This window comes from Papio anubis, chromosome 2 (genome assembly GCF_008728515.1).
Source record: "Papio anubis isolate 15944 chromosome 2, Panubis1.0, whole genome shotgun sequence".
In the NCBI taxonomy this organism is placed as follows: domain Eukaryota; kingdom Metazoa; phylum Chordata; class Mammalia; order Primates; family Cercopithecidae; genus Papio; species Papio anubis.
This window is the reverse complement of record NC_044977.1, coordinates 61,743,510-61,763,857: the sequence shown is the minus strand read 5'-3', so window position 1 is coordinate 61,763,857 and position 20,348 is coordinate 61,743,510. Positions and strand designations below refer to the sequence as shown.

General features: G+C 36.2%; 2 protein-coding genes across 8 annotated transcripts in view; one reads left to right on the top strand and one right to left on the bottom strand.

Annotated features, from left to right (window-relative positions):
- Positions 1–11,109, top strand: part of TRNT1 (tRNA nucleotidyl transferase 1) — a 30,855-nt gene extending 19,746 nt beyond the window's left edge. For 2 of the 5 annotated variants that reach the window (XM_003894168.5, XM_009200317.3), the window contains exons 5-8: positions 2,187–2,313; positions 4,002–4,195; positions 5,027–5,280; positions 5,479–6,745. In XM_003894168.5, the coding sequence (XP_003894217.1) occupies positions 2,187–2,313; positions 4,002–4,195; positions 5,027–5,280; positions 5,479–5,742 (839 nt within the window). In that variant the 3' untranslated portion in view covers positions 5,743–6,745. Of the gene's footprint in view, positions 1–2,186; positions 2,314–4,001; positions 4,196–5,026; positions 5,281–5,478; positions 6,746–10,082 lie in introns of those variants that run through there. The other 3 variants (XR_643570.3, XR_001899677.3, XM_009200318.3) reach the window with 3 other exon arrangements.
- The window catches only part of CRBN (cereblon), a 29,764-nt gene continuing 17,142 nt past the window's right edge, over positions 7,727–20,348 (bottom strand). For 2 of the 3 annotated variants that reach the window (XM_003894167.3, XM_009200320.4), the window contains exons 6-11: positions 13,922–13,984; positions 12,403–12,487; positions 11,615–11,730; positions 11,098–11,162; positions 10,128–10,259; positions 7,727–8,723 (exon numbers count right to left, since the gene is read on the bottom strand). In XM_003894167.3, the coding sequence (XP_003894216.1) occupies positions 8,543–8,723; positions 10,128–10,259; positions 11,098–11,162; positions 11,615–11,730; positions 12,403–12,487; positions 13,922–13,984 (642 nt within the window). In that variant the 3' untranslated portion in view covers positions 7,727–8,542. The remainder of the gene's footprint in view (positions 8,724–10,127; positions 10,260–11,097; positions 11,163–11,614; positions 11,731–12,402; positions 12,488–13,921; positions 13,985–20,348) is intronic. The other variant, XM_021934225.1, reaches the window with a different exon arrangement.

The window sequence follows — 20,348 nt, the reverse complement described above, 5'->3', positions numbered from 1 at the left end:
CCAAAGTTGCACAGCTTGTAAAGTGTAGGATCGGAATTCCAACTCAGGCAGCCTGACTCCAGAGGTCACATTCTTAACCACTACATTATTCCCTGCAACTCAGCTGTATTTCATATTTTTATTTACTGTATTTTAAAAGGATGATATTCAGAGCAAAACAAAATACACACCAATATGATGCTTACTAAGCTTTGTGTAGTTTTCTATCCTGGCTTTTTCCAAGCCTTATTGGATCAAGCATTCATAGTTCTGGCATTTATGGTTGGTTATTTTGCTTCCCAAACCCTTATTTTTGCTTTGATCATATTCCTGTGATTTTTTTTCCTCCAAATTTTGATCTTGCCTTTAGGTTCCCCAGGGAGAGTTACAAGTCTCTTCATTAGGAGAAATAACACTGAGATGGATATACCATATTTGCTACTTTGTTATCATATTTTTGTCTGTTTATTTACATATTTTTTTTTTATCTTCATTTTCTTTTATGTCTTTTTGAATCTGGAGCCTTCGAAATTTACCATATACGTCAAGATGGTTCCCTTTTAAAAGTTACTATGCATATAAAACTTTTAACAGCTTGGGAAGAGTTAAGCATTAAGTGTGAACTTACCAATATACTGTTGCTTTTGGGATAATCAAAGAGCATTCAAGTTCAAACACAACCAAGAGGTATTTTTGACAAGTAGTTGTCAGTGCCTCTTTTCTGTAATGCTACAGAGTGAAGTATCTCATAGGATCACTGACTTCCCCATTTGGTTAGCTGAATGGTGTCTGTGTTTCGGCTCTCAATTCCTTTTTCTTTTTCTTAAGTCTCCATGGTAACCAACTGTCTTAGTTTGTCTGAGTTTGAAATATTTCCTTGGATGTGTGATTTTCAGCTTTAAAACTAGGAAAGTCTCAGGCAAACCAGTATGAAGTGGTCACTCTACTAATTAATACTTAAGGTTTTATGTACATATATATAAAATTATTTTATGTTGCTTTTTCTTTTTTGGTTTGACATATGAATTTGTTTATTACCATTTTTGTGAATGGCTAATAGATTAACATGGTTCAAAATTCACAAAGTTTTAAAGGCTCTGTAGTGAAGTCTCCTGATCTGTAACGAACAGGACTGCCCGTTTTTACCACACCCTTGCTAACACTGTTATCAAATGTTTGCATCATTGCCGATCTGAAAAATGCTATCTCGAAAATGTGTGTTTACTGGCCGGGCATGGTGGCTTATGCCTGTAACCCTAGCACTTTGGGAGGCTGAGGCAGGCGGATCACTTGATGTCAGGAGTTCGAGACTAGCCTGGCCCATATGCCAAAACCTTGTCTCTACTAAAAATACAAAAATTAGCTGTGCGTAGTGGCAGGTCTACTTGGGAGGCTGAAGCAGGAGAATCACCTGAACCTGGGAGGCTGCAGTGAGCTGAGATTGCACCAACTGCACTGCAGCCAGGGTGACAAAGTGAGAATCTGCCTCAAAGAACAAAAAATGAATTTATGACTAAGGTTGAAAATCTTCATTATTAAAGAGATTTCTATATTTCCTTTATATGTAGCCTATTTTTCTATTTATGTGGCCTTATTTAGAATAATTTTTATATATTACGGAAATTAGCCATGTTTTTTAATATGGGCTTACATGTATTTTTCCAAAGATGTCACTTATGACTTTCTGTGTGACAGTAGTTTCTGCCATACAGGCATTTTTGATTGATTATGTCTTTCAATTATTTCTTCGAAAATCCTGTTGTTTTGTGTTTTGTTTTCTGTTTTCTTGCTAAGTAGAGTTTGAAAGATCTTCCCCATTCCAAGATTATGAAATATTTTCGTTTCTTCTGTTAATCCTGTTATGTATTTTTTCCATTTTATTTTGGCTATTGTTTATTTTCCCATATTGTGAAAATTAGCTTGTATGGTGTCTTGTTGGCTCCACTCCACCTCATACAAATTTTGCATATTTCTTGTTTAGGTTATTCTTGAATTACCTTTTTAGTTGCAATTGTAAATGCAACTAAACAGACTAAAAGACTGTCTTTTATTGTCTTCCATTTGATAGCTGATATATATGAATACCTGTGTTTTAGTAACTCTTCACCCTGCTGAATTTTTACTGTCTGTGATAGTGCTTAGCTGATTTTCTTGTGTTTTCAAATTCTTATTTGCCAACAGTGATTTTTCTCTCTTCTAACGAATAGGTTTCGATGGCACTTTATTTGACTACTTTGATGGTTATGAAGATTTAAAAAATAAGAAAGTTAGATTTGTTGGACATGCTAAACAGAGAATACAAGAGGATTATCTTAGAATTTTAAGATACTTCAGGTAAGAATTTTTAAAAATAAAAAGTGCTAGTTTTAATATAATCACTAGAGCGTAACAGTAGTCATATGAAACCCACAGCAGGTCAGTGTACAAAATGGTGACATCCCAGATGTCTGTCTCCAGTGGAGACCTAGCATCCTATGCCTTATGAGTGAAAATTACTTAGCTACTTCATATTGTATTTTCATTCCCAGAAAGCACATATACTTTATGTGATCTTTCCTGTAATTCTGGTTTAAGTCATTTTTTTAATGCCCATTTTTCTTTTTGATTGATATTTCCTTCATTGATCCATTAGTTACACAGATGTTTGAATGCTTACCACAGGTCAATCCCTGTGTTAGGTGTATTAAACATGGTAATGAATGAGTGGAAGTGTTTGCCTTCATACAGCTTATGGTTTTAGGTGGTCGTGGAAATCGGGTGATCACAACAAAATGATTTTGCTGAAAAGAAATACCTGTTATATGATTAAAAATATCAAAGTATAAAGACATACTCAAAACTCGGATGGGCGGGTACGGTGACTCAACGCCTGTAATCCCAGCACTTTGGGAGGCTGAGGCAGGTTGATCATGACATCAGGAGATTGAGACCATCCTGGCTAACACGGTGAAACCCAGTCTCTACTAAAAATACAAAAAATTAGCCAGGCATGGTGGCAGGCACCTGTTGTCCCAGCTACTCGGGAGGCTGAGGCAGGAGAATGGCATGAACCCGGGAGGTGGAGCTTGCAGTGAGCCGAGATCGCGCCACTGCACTCCACCCTGGGCGACAGCAAGACTACATCTCAAAAAAAAAGAAAGAAAAACTTGGATAAAGTTGGTAAATACGAAATGCACGACTAGTTTTGTGAGTAGCAGTGATTTTTAAATGTCACACACTAACTTTTTTTAAAAACTATCCGAATTGGCTAGTTGATGTCAAGTAATACTCATTTTTCACTGGTTGGGACTGCTCTCAGAATATTCTATAACAGATCATATTTTGTCAATAAATGTAGTTTTTTTAAACTTGAGTATCTGTAGTCTCTCTTACAAATAATAGAACATAGATTAATACTTAGCTGTATTTGGATCACTAATCCAAATTTAGCATTAATTTACTTATTTAGCATTAACTTTGGACCACTGATGAATAGAGGGTGTTCATTAGAATTGTAAGGATATGAGTGGTAAAACACATGTACGTTAGGGCTTTCAGTGCCAAGATTCCATGAAATATACCCCAAGGTGTGCAACTAGATTAGTCATATTTGAAGGTTTTCATTGAAAGTATTAATGTGTACAGACAAGCAAGTTTTGAGGAATTAAGACTACTCTGTTAAGGCACTGCAGTCTTGTTTTGGTTTGCTCCCTTTACAAGAATGCTATTTTTTTTCATCTACTGCAAGTGCCAATTCAGAAATTGCATTTGATGACCATTCTGAACGTCTTAAGTCAATGATTTGGAAGTGAGGTTGAGACCTTGAGGTTCTAGTTCTTGCTAACCTCAGAAAGGCTACTTATACTTTATTAGATGTAGGGTTTTCTTATCTGGGAAAAGAAAGAGGAGGTGGAGAAATGACCAGTTGCTTTCTACTAAAATACCAGTAGATGTATGGGATAGTATCAATAAAAATGAAAAACAGATTTTTCTTGTGACATGCCAATATAGAGGTAATACCCTGTGAAGATTTTGTCTTGTAGGTTTTATGGGAGAATTGTAGACAAACCTGGTGACCACGATGCTGAGACTTTGGAAGCAATTGCAGAAAATGCAAAAGGCTTGGCTGGAATATCAGGAGAGAGGATTTGGGTGGAACTGAAAAAAATTCTTGTTGGTAACCATGTAAATCATTTGATTCACCTTATCTATGATCTTGATGTGGCTCCTTATATAGGTGAGAGCAAGTTATAAAGTATTTGAATTTTTGGCACTGAAATATCTGGTTTCAAATTTCATAAGGAAAAAATGTTTGACTCATTTGGTTGAATTCTTGATGAAGAAATGGAGTACTTTAAAATAAGACAAAGTTTTGGTTATGGGGTGGGTGCATTTTGTCGTGAGTAGGGAACAGCTCAAAGACAGCCTGTGGTGCTTGTAGAGTAGTCTCGAGTCAGATGTAGGTTTGAAGGAAGCTCAGCCCCTTATCTAGTCTTTGCAACTTGGGTTAGTTTCTAACCCAAAAAAGGGGTTTAAAAGTAATATACCGTCTGTCTAAAAGAAAAGCTAAATGATTCAGTGAGTTAATACATGTAAAGCTCTTTTAGAAGAGTAACTTGTACACAGAAATTGTTCAGTCAATGTAATTCATTTTCACAAAGAACAGTGGGATTATATGGTTTATCACACTTCTGGAAGCTTGGGTATATTATTTCAAATTTCAGTAACATTATTGAATGGGGGGTGGATGTTGTATCAGTGGAAAGTCAGGAATTTGTGATTAGAAAGAATATGCCTTGTGAGTCTGACACTACCATCACCACTACCTCTGGACCTCTTGATGTAGCTTGTTAATGGAAACAACATTTTAGAGGTTTTGAAGGTGATAGGGGAGATAATAACAATAATATATTAGTGGTTTGCCTGTAAGTTGGAACATCAGACTGAACCTATATGATGTATCCTAGTGACAAAGCATTTCTGTATACTAAAACAGTGGCAAGGTTTAGGATATGAGTGGTTTTCTTCCCCCACTAAAAACAGGTGAAAAATGCTTTTATCCCTACAGGTTTACCTGCTAATGCAAGTCTAGAAGAATTTGACAAAGTCAGTAAAAATGTTGAAGGTTTTTCACCAAAGCCAATGACTCTTTTGGCCTCATTATTCAAAGTACAAGATGATGTCACAAAATTGGATTTGAGGTTGAAGATCGCAAAAGAAGAGAAAAACCTTGGCCTATTTATAGTTAAAAATAGGAAAGATTTAATTAAAGCAACAGATAGTTCAGACCCATTGAAACCCTATCAAGACTTCATTATAGATGTAAGTATATACTCGGCTTGGTCAGAAATATGAAGTATTGTCACTAATTTAAAATTTATCAAAACTAAGATCTACAATTCTGTGAACTCTACTTATTTTAAAGGAAAAAATTTATGTTGAGTATTTAAATTTTAGGATAAGATCGTTAAGTGTATGTTTTCATGTGTGATGAAACTAAATTTTGATTTTGACATGTAGTCTAGGGAACCTGATGCAACTACTCGTGTATGTGAACTACTGAAGTACCAAGGAGAGCACTGTCTCCTAAAGGAAATGCAGCAGTGGTCCATTCCTCCATTTCCTGTAAGTGGCCATGACATCAGAAAAGTGGGCATTTCTTCAGGAAAAGAAATTGGGGCTCTATTACAACAGTTGCGAGAACAGTGGAAAAAAAGTGGTTACCAAATGGAAAAAGATGAACTTCTGAGTTACATAAAAAGACCTAAAACTGATGGCTACTAAAAAGCAGAGCATTTCTGGTAAGATTAATTTTCTCCCCTCTTAATGAGGTTTTAGAAACTACATCATAATAAAAGACAGTTTAGGGGACCTCTGTAGAACAACAAGGGTCTTTGTGAAATATATTTCAAGAACTAAACTGAGATCCACCTTTCTTGATCTGATTTATATCACTGAAATGTACAGTTCTTTTGGAATAGTTTCCATAGTTGGCTATCATCTTAACCTGTTCAGGCTTTTTTAAAAAATTGTTTTTGCATAGGGTAGTACTAAGATCTTAAAAAGTAGTAACTGTCTTGAAGAAAAAATGTTTATTGTTTGCAATTGAAATAACTGGGTTACCTTGAACAATGACTATCTATGATGTGTCAGTTCTTATCTGAATTCCAAAAGAAACTTGGGCTTAAAAAGGAAATAACTGACAAGTCTGCATAAAATATGAATACTAAATGTGTCCCCAGTTGCTGGCATTCATATGTACAGGATTTGTTCCAGCAAGTTATGCTTTAGTATGTGGTTATTTTCCTGTCACAATGATTTCTTTATGCTGCAGGGCCTGGGACAGTCATGGGATTAACTTGAGGGTTACTCTTGAGCCTATTATTTTAATAAAACATTGGTATTGGAAGATAAATGTGTTTATGTGGTATCTGACAATGTATATCAGGTGTCATATACAGTGGTAATATGCCTCTCTTTAAAGTAAATGTTATTTTATTAATTAAAAGGATATGGTTTACATTCTTACATATTTGTTCTCTAAAGATTTGAGTCCTAAATGCTTTCATTAGGTAAATAAAATGTATAACACAAACTGTTTATTTCAGCTGCTATACTGACATATCATTATTTCCTTTCTGTGTAGCCAGTCATAACATCTTTGTGCTCTATGAGCAAATAGTAATTTTGGACCTTGATAAAACAATTTTGTAGAGTATAATATTTCTAAGAGGAAGTGTCACAGGGGCTATGATGCAAGAAAGCCTCAGAAATGACTGCACACAGGTCAGTAATTAAATGCATTATAAAATAATACTTTGAAATATTTAAGTAGTGCCAAAATACAGATTTAGACCCAAAATCATATAATACATACCACTTCTGTATAGAAAGTATGCAGAGTTAGCTATCAGAGGTTTGGTTTTGTCATGTGTAAAGCCATTTTCAGTAGTATTATATGTGTGTTTTTACAGATCAGAAAATTTTATTTGCTAGTAAGCAGTATGGGACATACTGAAATTATAACTAACTTTTCAGGGGGAAAGGTAACTCATTGCAAATGCTGCTGAAAAGAACTTCCTGGGATCCACTTAGAGTCAGTTTTAGTGCAGTGTAAGAACGATTATGAACAACCAATGAAGTCATATAAACCCAAAATTATTAAAAGTAGTAGGCCAGGCGTGGTGGCTCAATGCCTGTAATGCCAGCACTTTGGGAGGCCAAGGCGGGCGGATCACGAGGTCAGGAGATCAAGACCATCCTGGCTCTCACGGTGAAACCCCTTCTCTACTAAAAACAAAAAATTAGCCAGGCGTGGTGGTGGGCACCTGTAGTCCCAGCTACTCGGGAGGCTGAGGCAGGAGAATCACTTGAACCCAGGAGGCAGAGGTTGCAGTGAGCTGAGATCGTGCCACTGCATTCCAGCCTGGGCAACAGAGCAAGACTCCGTCTCAAAAAAAAAAAATAGTAGTAAAGTAGAGCTTAGAAAAAATAAGGCAGGGGCATATCCTGAATAGAAGCATTCTTGAATTTTCATTTACTCTGTTTACATAAATATGCAATGTGATACTCAACTGATTTCACTCCACTCAAGGCATGTATTTTGGCCTCATACTATTACTTTAGTTTGAGTAAACATTTAACCTGATTAGTTTTAAAGTAGCAAAAGAGTATCAATAAAACCAAAGTTATTACACAAATGTGAAAGGACCCACTAAACCGTTGAATATAAGCAAAGAGGTAGGTGGCAAAGCAGTCTTTTTAGAACTTTAAAATTATGAGAGATATTTTATATTATTTGAACAAAGAACATGTTTAGTTTCACATTTAAGGTTTACTTACAGATTTTCTTCAATTTACATTGAACAAAATACAGTATCACGTGTAGCCTGTGTGATGGGACATGTTTTGGCAAATTTTCCCTGTAATAGTAGTTTTGGTTCAAATTAATTTTTGAAAAATAGCTTTTGTATGGAACAGTATAAATGGGCTTACAGTTCAAATACTGAGCAAATACACAATACTAACAGGCACATAAAGGAAATGACAACTATTCGTGGGCTCAAAAAACTGCATATTTTAACTAATTTTCAAAATTTACAAATCAGTATCTCAGAGAAGCTAAAGAAAATGGAAAGGAACAAAGCCCTTTTAGAATTATACATTGCCTTGCTTCTTTCAAAAAGGAACATGTACTTGTCACCCTAGCTTTTGTCATTTAGAGCACTGGTACAGATATACTGTCCCATACATCAGGATCAAATAATTTGTTTCACATTGTAGGAATTTAAGATTTTTTTTTACGCAGGAAATAATCTCATTTCCAAACATGTCTTCATGTCTCATCAATGACATGCTGCCAGACATATCAGATTCCACAGGATAATGGTACCAAGCTACCCAAGTAGATGTTTCTAGTATTCTAGACTGCTGTTCATGCTCTCCAAAAGTATACTTAGAAACTGCAACCCTCCAAGTAATGTTGTGTTTACTTAGATATGTATCAGACGCAGTAATTTCCAAAGCAGATCTGATTTTAGAATATAACCAATTTGTTAGATAACTTTATCTCTACCACATCTGTTTACAAGCAAAGTATTACTTTGTCTGGACTTATTTCATCTTCTGTGTCTGGGATCGTGGGCAACAGAGCAGATCGCGTTAAGCCCCAAAATTTTTGAGGTGACATGTCTTTTTTGGTGGCCGTAAACTTCCATCCAATGTGGCTTGCACAGATCTTACACTGGGCAACAGTCCAGGCATACCTAAGAAAATAAGGAAAGATATCAGCTAAGGAAACACTTCTGTACTCCAAGCCTATCCTATCTATCATATAAACCTATCATGAAGACAGACCTTAGAGGCATAAGGAGATATTCTAAGTAGAGATTTGATCCATACAGTTCCCTGAAACCTAAAAACATTTTCTAATTTGGATACATCCTTTGGTAATACATCAGTCTGTTATATATAATTTTATGCTCTTAAGCCATGTTCACATTCTTCTGCATAGAAATAAAGAGTAATCTTACGAATTTCTTTATACAAATTGCTGGTTGCCAAGACCACATTCTAACTTGTGTTGTATTGCAGCCAAGTTAGAAAACAGCAACCACCTGCAGAAATAGGCACTTCTGTCTGAGTTAAACTGGATGGGCCAGGAAGGACACGTCTCAAAAAATACTTGAAAACTACTATTCTAAAATAAGAATGATTGTCAGATAATGCAACCAGAAATACAAACCATGGCATTTTGTTTTTAAGATAAACCACATAATTGCAACTGTTTTTTTTTTCCCCCCTAGGTATAGTATGCCACATTTACTATTTATAGTAACAAATGTATTGTAGTTTTAGTCCTCACATAAGGTGCCAAATAAGATAGGGCAATCCAAGTGATATGGTCCTAACTCTAGAGTAGCATGTAATCCCTTCTTAGCATCCCTCTTTGAAAACTGAAGATAGTTGAAGATAGTACGGCTGAGGGAAGGGAGCAGGTTCCCAGGATCATACTTTTGAGAATCATTAAGCTGAAGCCAACAACAACAACAACGAAAGGCAAACCAGAAGAAAAGCAGGATTCAATGGGTTCTGCACCTTCTTAGTCTATCATTGCTTTGTAAACATTCTCCGGTTTTACATTACTACAGAATATGGTCCAGATATAAAGTTTTACTGGGTCATAAAACAGCTGATTTTCAGAATTATGTGACAGAAAAAAACAATTTTGGATTTAACTGGATACAGTAATTTGAGGACAACTGCAGTTGTCAACCTTTTCTTAACTTTTCATTCAATGATGCTATATAAAAGATACAAAAAGTGCAACATGTTTCTAGCTATTTGTGGAATGAAGGACATTTAAATAAAATTACTTTTTTTTTTTGAGACAGATTCTTACTCTGTCGCCAGGCTGGAGTGTAGTGGCTCAATCTTGGCTCACTACAACACTCTGCCTCCCAGGTTCCAGTGATTCTTGTGCCTCAGCCTCCCGAGTAGCTGGGAGTACAGACCCCTGCCCCCACACCCGGCTAATTTTTGTATAAAATTACTCATTCGTCTACTTTTTATTCCAAAGATTGTAGCAACTCTGCTTAGGACTCTGGATTTTTCTGCCCAATTAGGGTAAAAAAAAGAAAAAAAAAAAGCAACCACCACCATAACATTACCCAGGAAACCAGCTGTGTTCCGTAGAAGGCCGGCCTATCAGATTCAAGTTGCAAGCTTTATACACAGTAAGTGTCTCATGCACATATCCATGAGGATTCACATAAGCTGCCATCGGCCCACATAAGGATAAACTAAAACAAAGAATCAACATGGAGGACAAGTCAAAATGAGAAGTCTACTTCTATTAAATGCTTAGAATTTTCCTGAAGTTCACCAAGAAATGAGGTATGAGCTATATAGTTTTTAATCTTTCAGTTTTACATAATACCAGGATCTTAGTATTAAAATGGGGTGGGGTGCAGCTGGCAGACAGGCCTGTTTTGTCTAAATGTCTAAGTGTTTTCTGTAATGACCCAAAGGAAATAGTACTTGTTTTTAAAATCCTCAAGACAGACATTGTAAAGAATATAAAATTCAAATGCTTCTAAAGGAGTCTGAGAGTGTAAGTGCAATAACAAGGTCCTGTGCGGTCATTTTGGGGCAGTTGATTATTTTGCAGAAAGCAGTTTCCTTACCTTCTTGATTTATAACTCTGAAAATCATTTTATGACAAATTCATCAAACACTGTTATATCAGAGCATCAGTGTTCAGAAGCATGTCCTACTTTGGCCCTATATGGCAAAACTGATGACTGAAATGTAATTTCTGAGGCATCTATGTTAAGGCCTAATTGAAGACAATATATTATGTAGATTTCTAAGACAGTCTAATATATAGAATTAGGGGGAAAAGAATTGCTCAGTTGTTTTACTTTACCATGCTCATTACCTGTGAATAATCCCTGACATGCATTGTTGATCTGAGTACTCAATCTGGAAGATGGTCTTACCAAAGTGAACTAATTCCCTATATTTCATTTGTTGAGTGTAACTTTTAGGTATTGGAGGAAAGTATATGGAAAACAGAAACACAGTCTTGATTGTAATTCTGATAAGGCAAGTATATTAAAAATGTAATAAAGACCTTACCTGAATATTTCATTTTTGGTTGTTATTTCTGTTTCTTGACATTGTTTACAGCAAAGGGAAGTACACTAAAAAATTTGAGAGAAGAATTGGGAAAAACTGGCATTCATTTTATCATGTAATCACATAGATCAAGAAACTTATAAAGATATTGCCCTCTCTGAATACCACATTTTCCTTCCAAGCATTCAAAAACACTTAAAAGATGGAGCAAGAAAATCACTGAAACTGAGATCTGCCACATATTTACATAAAACTAAATGACCTTCTCTAGGGTAAAAGAATAGTGATATATAACCTTGGATATTTCCATGTAGAAATCAAGTATTTTTCACTAAGTTGATAAATGTATTCATATTTGACAAACACAAAACAATTTGAGTTTATCTGTAAGATCCCAATTGAAATCTGAATTGCATGACTACATTACTGGACTTATATATAGCTCCACTGGACCCAACAGAGCATCCTAGTTCTCCGAATAAAACATGGTCATCAAAAACATATTCACTTTACTCACTTTATTCATAATGTCTAATTCACAGCGAAGTCGTTGGATAGCACTGCCAATTTTAAGGAGCTGAATTCTCAATACATCATCAATAGGAAGACAAGCAGCTACTCTGTAAGAAAAATCTTCAAGACATGGTTTTTCAAGTTTTAAACTTAAGAGTCAGACAAGCATCAGACAACTTACAAATCAGATAATATCCTTTTGAAATAAATCCTTCTCTATAAGGTTACACATTTCATACATGTATAAACAATATGAAAATATACCAGCTGTCAAACACATACTTTTCAGAAGCTCTAAATTTAGCTTCTTTTCCTATACTTTTTTTGGTAAAATCCTTTTACGTTAAACGTAAACTCAAATCCATGTTAGAAGTTATTTGCCAAGAGACTAGAAAAATAACTAAACTATACCTTATAAACAGATGAAGAGAGTTTATGTAATTAAGGCAAGTCCTGGAACTAGAGTCACTTGTTTTAAAGGCACCTTAAAGAACACAGAAAGGAATCCTCACACTCAGGAAGTGTTTTTGGATGACAGCCACTTCCTGCAATTTGTCTGAAATTGTCTGAAATTGGAGTGTTCACAGAATATAAGGATTTTACTGCAATTAATTTTGAAATACTCTTTTTTTTTTTAACTGCTCAAAGGAAGTTATGCTTTTCAAAATTAAAATGTTTTAATCAGTCTAAAAAAAAAAAAAAAACAACTAAAATATATGATTTCATCCATTAGAAAGCTATTTTTTTTACAGCAAGACATCCCAGGCCCCAGGCAGTAAACTAACTTCATACCTATTGGATTTGAAGGAAGAGAATCATCTTTTAGATTTTCATCCCATTCACGTAGCTGTTTCTTGATTCTGTCCATTAAGGTTTCCTTGTTTAAAATAAAGGTATAATCTTGTTTAAAATAAAGGTATAAAGGTATAATAATCAAGTTCATGGACTTATTAAAATCTACTATTAAGCTTTTCAACTCTTAAAACTAACACATAGGCAGCAATTTAAGTAATCACTCAGTCCCATCTCAGTCCCAGTTTAAATGCCTCCATTTTCTTATGCAGCAATGATCAAGCTCCAGCTCCTTTGCCCAGCATTAAGTCTGCCTTCCAGCCTTTTCTCACTCATTGTCTTATCCCAGCGGTATGTGCTCCCAACTCCCTTGTGGATTGCTCTGTTCTATGCCCCTGCTTGGAACTGGCCTCTCTTCTGCCTTCTATTAGGCCATTTCTGACTCAGTCCATAGGGATTATGGCACCTATAAATTGCACTAGCACCTGCTATCTACATACCTTACTTGGCACCTATTTACTACGTAATTTTCACAAGCATATGCAAAACATATGCAAAAACACTCATATATTGTGTCTTTGTAATTGTTTAAAAGCTGCTAAAAACCAGAGATCAACTGCAGTTTCCTTTAGTATTGTGCATGCTGCTGAGTTTTCCCAGGACTCCAGATTAGTGGGCAGTGATTCATTAAGGGAAATGGCTAGCATTTATTGAATGCCCGCTATGCACACCAACTACAATAGCTACCACTATATCCATTTTACAGGTCCTTGGAGAAGTAATTTGCTCCAGGCCCAGAGTAAATGACAGACATCAGACTCTGAAGTCAGTCTCTGATCTGAAATCCAGATTCTTTAAACCATTTCAGCACTGTCCCTTACTTAGTTTTGCAAAATGTGGCAATGCCTAGTGTTAAATTTTAAGGAGCAAAACCCCTCATGGATGCATTACTTAATAGACTAATGATCAAGAGATGTAAGTTAATATACTTGTTTAGAGAAAAACCAAAACTGTTATAGATGGATGCTTTCATGTTCTAAATGTAACTATCACCCAACCCAACAAAATTTCACGTGCTTAGTAAAACTCTAAAAAAGTCTTATGATAATTTTTTCTTTTAAGACAGAGTCTTTGCTCTGTTGTCCAGGCTGGAGTACAGTGACACAATCTCAGCTCACTGCAGCCTTGGCCTCCCAGGCTCAATCAATCCTTCCACCTCTGCCTCCCAAGCAGTTGGGACTATAGCCACATGCCACCACACCCGGCTAATTTTTGTATTTGTAGAGATGGGGTTTCACCATGATGCCCAGGCTGGTTTTGAATGCCTGGCTTCAAACAATCCATCTGCCTTGGCCTTCCAAAGTGCTGGGATTACAGGTGTTAGCCACCACTCTTAGGATATTTTGTTCTTAAGTTATAAGGCACTAGAAACTGGAAAAACTAAACCTTTGTTTTTTAATGACCCTTAGTTATGACATGGCCTACCATATATAAAGTAAACTTAAGGTAAGTTACTTACAGCATCATATAAGGAATATAGCCAGCGAGGCCATGAAGTTAGATTTGCACAATGAAACTTTCTCTGAAAACAAAACAAAAAAAGGCACTTAAAAAACCCCACAGACTAAAGATTCTAATACTGGAAGAGCAACATCTAAATGATTTTGGCCTAGGAAACCATCTAATTTTAAAAAGAAAAAATTTTGTAGATAATCCCATAATGTGACTATGAAGTGTGAAATCATGCTTCTATATCCTTCAAATATATAGTAGTAACTAGAATCTTAATTCCTATTTAAAAAGGTCAAACATTAAAATTTCAATGCTGAAGACAACTTTGGGAAGATAAATGTGAAGAGTAAACACCATACTTCTATTATGACCATGTTAGTTGCCTTTATACTAGTAATTACTTGTCCAGTATCTGAAGTGAAAATCTCAAAATATAATCCAAACTGTTTTTGTGTAAAAACTTTAAATGAGAACCAGCTGAATCACTATAAGGGCAAACATAAGAAGTGACAGAATCCCAAGAAGGATAAAATATTTATATACTTGAGACTTCATGATGAAGTTCCTCATTTCATAAAACTCAAAGAAAGGGGAAACCGATTATATATGACCTCCAATTGTAACTGAAATCCTAACAGAACCATGCCTAAGTCCATATACAAATGTGAATTGTACTTAATTTCTGTAGAATTTCAGTATTTGAGGGGGAGACTCAATATTGTTAAGATGTCAGTCCTCAAATTACATATTCATTGCAATACCAGTGAGAATGGAATTTATAAGTTTAAAGTTCGTTTGGAAAAATAACCGCAAAAATAACCACACAATTTTTGAAAGAGAAGCAATGGTCTATAGGACACAAAAATATTACTGAAGAGGTGCACTGCAGCAGTGCTAATAGCAACAAATTGGAAACAACCTAAACATCAATCAAAAACAGAGTGAAATACGTTAGAATATGTTTATACCAAGGAATGCTCTGCAAGTGATCAAAGAACAAGGTATAGCAGAATATAAAGAATTATCACATTTTCTCAAAACAAAACCTACATATGTACAAATCTTTGTAATTTCACTGTAAATAAAATGTTAATTGACATGTGACATGACACATGAAAGTGAAAGAAAAGGAATAAGGTAGATCAAAAGGCACTTATAACAGACCAGAACAAGAAAAACAAGGTAACATTTAACAAAACAAGTGAAGACCCTACTCCTGCACCTGCAAGATCAAATGACTAGGTATGTTTTCATATGCTGAATACTTACCCTACATATGTTTCATACCTAATCATTTGATCTTGCAAGTGCAGGAGTAAGATCTGCAGGAAACGTGGGAACACAGCACACATAAAAGGGACTTGGGACTGAGCTGATAGCTGGAATTGTGCTACACAACTGTATGATGTGCTACACCACTCACACCCTATACTTACCCACTACCCCAATCCTATTCTAGCTATGTTAGTTTGGTGCAAAAGTAACTGCGGTTTTAATAGAAGACTAGAATCTGAGAGACAATGTTATTCTATTCCATGCTGTTCAAATATGGGAACTTTCATTATCAAAGGGAATGTCTTATTACCAGGGATGTTCAGTTCAGAGCTATCTCTCAAGTGGACATATCTGTTTTCAAATATTTTAGGAGTTGCAACATGGAAGAGGACAGACTTGTTCTAAAACACGACCTACAGCTCAAAACAAAGGATTCCTTAATGAGAAACATTTCTGGCTTAATATAATCCTTATATTTGAGACTATGCAAAGATCAGCCGTCCCCAACCTTTTTGGCACCAGGGACCAGTCTCGTGGAAAACAATTTTTCCAAAGATGGGGTGGAGGATGGTTTTGGAATGATTCAAGTGCATTACATTCATCATTAGATTCTCATAAGAAGCATGCAATCTAGATCCGTCACATGCGCGGTTCACAATAGGGTTTGTGCTCCTGTAAGACTCTGTGCTGCCACTGATAAGAGGTGGAGCTTGGCTTCACTTGCTTGTTCACCACTCACCACCCGCTGTGTGGCCTGGTTCCTAACAGGCCACAGACCAGTGCTGGTCTGTGGGCCAGGATTTGGGGACCCCTACCAAAGGTGATTTGAGATGGCCTCCTAACTGTGTGCTCTGGTAGTGGTTAAAGCCTGAGGAGTCAGACTATGAGACCCTTCAGGTAATCTCCAATAAGTTGCCCTTCACTTTTAAGACTAAATATCTAATGGTAAGATTATTGTCACAGTCCAGTTACAGAATTTAAAAAAATACTACCAAGAGCACATCAAGTAGCTCTGAATCTTCAGGAACAGCAATGGCAACCATTAGTATTGTGCCAAGAACTTCACATTTCTTATAAGACTATTCTAAGGTTAGTAGTTTATTATCTCCATTCTAAAGTAAGGGAACAGGCACACAAGGATGCTATAACTTGCCCAAGGTTACAGACTCAGTAAATAGGAAGGAGCTAGGATTTGTATACAGGGAGTCTGAGACTCTAATCATCATTCAACAAATACTGTGAGTGCCTGATAGGGTTTGGCCATGTCCCCACCCAAATCTCATCTTGAATGGTAGTTCCCATGATCCCCATGTGTCGTGGGAGGGATCTGGTGGGAGGTAATTGAATCACGGGGACAGGCACCTCCATGTTTCCCTCATGATACATGTGAGTTCTCACGAGATCTGATGGTTTTATTAAGAGGGTTTTTCCCCTTCTGCTTGGCACTTCTTCCTGCCATCATGTGAAGAAGAACATGTTTGCTTCCCCTTCTGTCATGATGGTAAGTTTTCTAAGGCTTCCCTCGCTATGCTGAACTGTGAGTCAAATAAAACTCTTCTCTTTATAAATTACTGAGTCTTGGGTATGTCTTAGTAGTGTGAGACCAGACTAATACAATGCCTAACACGTGTCAGGCTATTTTTATACATTTAGGCTATGCCAGTGAATGAAAGAAAAACCAACAAAATTCACTGCCCTGTGGAGCTTATATTTTAGAGGGAAGAAGCTTACTAACTTATATATTCTTAGAATTACAAAATGACAAAGACCCAACTGAAAGTTTCAGTTTGGCTGACTGACACACTCCTCATTCAGTTATTAAAATATACTTCACATATCAGAATGGTTACTTTTATAATACAAAAAAAAATGTAAAGTGTACTACAAAAGTGTAATTTCATTTGGCACCCGTGTCAAGAAAAAGAATCTGAAATAATTATAAATTTCAAGTATAAAGAGAATAAAATGCGGCACACTAGCATATTACGAGCAATGCACTGGATCAGGCATTCACTCTGCCACCATGCCCATGAGCAAGCTACAGTTTCAGGTAGCTTCTTTTCAGGGTCAGAAGACCTCCAAAATTCTTTATCTGGAGGATCCTGACAGATTCAAATATGCATAATCCATCCTTCATATTTGTGATGTATGTTAGTTAGACACACGGAAGAGACATATACCAGAAAACATTAGCTAGCTTTTACAGAGCAACTGCCAAAATTTAAGACATTTCAACATCCTCAAATTTAAGAGTCCCATTTAGCTTTCTGGCATAATAGGAAAGGCTCCTGTCTTATATCTGGGTAAAATGGATGATAAGTTCTAGCAATTTATAGTTATTCTTTAAATACATCAACACCATGATTGATGTCATAAAATGGTTGTACTTCAAGAAAATTTTAATACTAGCCAAAAAGTTTAGGCACTTAAAAGCGACCAATGACTGATTCTCCAGCAAAGTAGTATTCACTCTGGGAACAGGATTTACTACTGAAAGCACGCATAAAAGCCCTTAAAATGAATCTGTTACCTGGAGGTAATCTATCACAGTCCTCCATTTTTAAGCCTCATAACTATGGCTTCAGCTTTGCCTCCCAACAATGTAGAATGTTCACAAAATGTGAAACTCCATTTAAGTGAGTCTTTGAAGTGCAATGAAAATGGAAAGAGTAATGTGAAAAGCTAAACATAAACAGTAAATCACTACCACTGACTTCCTTTATATAGTGACTAAAAGTGGTCACTTACTGTGTTAAATCCTATTATAATCAGCAATGTAAATGACAGAAATAATTTATACAAATAATTAAAAAGTTACCAGTTTTTGTTTCCTTTCATGAACCAAATTCCTACATGGTAATAAGAACTGGAATGGAATGATAAGCTCTTTTTCCTGCTCCTGAGGCTTATACGCTAATGATAGATATACAAGTGCACATACAATATGTATGCCTGGGAAATGACCAGACTTTCTGAGGAAGCACCTGACTATACATAGCCTAAGATTTCAAGACTTTTCTTCTTTATATAAAAATAGTCAATAAATGTTACTGTTCTTACTATTTCTATCCTGGAACAAGGTCAAACAGATTTTCAAGTTCACAAGGACACGTTCATCAATGGTAGTCACTGACAAGCTTGACAAAAGAGCAGTGAGGGGCTTACCAGCCCTATTTTTATTTACACAGATTATAAAGTGCCAACATTTACAACAATATGATGATGGCACACAAGTAGACCAAAAGAGAAGAAAAGTAAAATAAACATGAATTTGGTCTGTGACAACGATGGGATCTCAAATCAATGGGGGAAAATATAGACTATTCAGAAAGTGGTAGTAGGACAACAGGGAGCCATCTGGAAAAAAGTAAAGTGGAATTTATACCAGGATCAACTACACAAGGATCAGAGCTTTCCACGGAAAAGCAATGAAACCACAGTAAGTATACAAGAAAACATGAGACATTCCTTTGCATAGGAACGTCATTTTTGGCTATGATTTAGAATATAGAAGCATTAAAAATTAAACTATATAAGAACAACAAAAATAGTTCTGTATGACAGAGCACACCAAAAACAAAGTTAAAAGATGAAAGACAAACTAGGAAAAATGTTTGGAACTCATTAATTACAGAGACTATAAAGCTTACAAAGAGCTCCAAGAAATCAACAAGCCAGTAGAAAAATGGGCAAATACTTTATAGAAAGGAAACACAAACTGCTCTTACAACAAAATGCTTACCCTTGCTCTCAGAAATTAAAATTGAACCTTCAATGTAATATATTTCACTTATCAGATCAGCAGACATCAGGTTTGATACTACCTTGCCTGTGAGGCCATGATGAAACAATGATAATAAAAACAAGTACAAACACCTTAAGTATTTTGAAAATAACTCATTATTATTATTATTACTATTATTATTATTATTATTATTTGAGATGGAGTCTTACCCTGTCACCCAGGCTGGAGTGCAGTGGCACGATATTGGCTCACCACAACCTCCACCTCCCAGGTTCAAGTGATTCTCCTGCTTCAGCCTCCTGAGTAGCTGGGATTACAGGCGTCCACCACCATGCCCGGCTAATTTTTGTGTATTTAGTAGACATGGGGTTTCACCATTTTGGCCAGGCTGGTCTTGACCTCCTGACCTTATGATCCACCTGCCTCGGCCTCCCAAAGTGCTGGGATTACAGGCGTAAGCCACCGTGCCCGGCCTCAAAATTATTTTTAAAACTGACAGAATTATAAATGCATTTACCCTGTAAGCCAATAACCTCACTCTTCAAAAGTTATCATAATATTTACCTATATAAAAGATCATTTGTACTTTTTTTTTTTTTTTTTTTGAGACGGAGTCTCGCTCTGTCACCCAGGCTGGAGTACAGTGGCCGGATCTCAGCTCACTGCAAGCTCTGCCTCCCGGGTTCCCGCCATTCTCCTGCCTCAGCCTCCCGAGTAGGATCATTTGTACATGTTATTTAGTACAGATCTGTCATCAGTATGGGACTGGTTATACAGTGTATCCATACAAAATAATTCTGTGCAGCTTTAAGAATGAGCAATGCTCTATAAACTAATACAAAAGAATCTCCTGTAAGATACACTGTTAATAAAAAGGTATGTATCCTTCTATAAAAGAAAGAAATAAGAACATTTGTATCTAGATAAAGAAAATTAGGAGGAGATTTAAACACTAATCTGAGAGATTATGTGTGAGGCCCCTGCCCTTCCAAATTCGTGCTCAGTTCCTCCCTGCTCTATGCCATAAACAGGAACAACCATGGCTAAGTTCAGCAGAGGCCAGAAAGATGAGCACCAATTACTTTCTTAATATTTATGTGTTTCTCATTTGACTTAACATTTCATACTCAGCTCTTTTCTGATTAACACAGTAAGCCTTGATATATGAATAAGCAGGTGGTCTGGGCAAGCAGGGAATATACTTAGAAACATTTAAGTCATACTCCAAACAGGTTTAAACAAAATTTCCTCTTTTTTTAGGGAGATTTTTACTGTAGGGGGATTCTCAAATCGCCCTACAGTAAACCAGTGAATAGAGAAAGGCACTGTGATGGGAAAAGAAGCAAACAGTTTCAGAGCTCGAATTCCAGAACAAGAAAGGTCTCTAGATGGAATGGGTTTTGAAAGTGTTTCC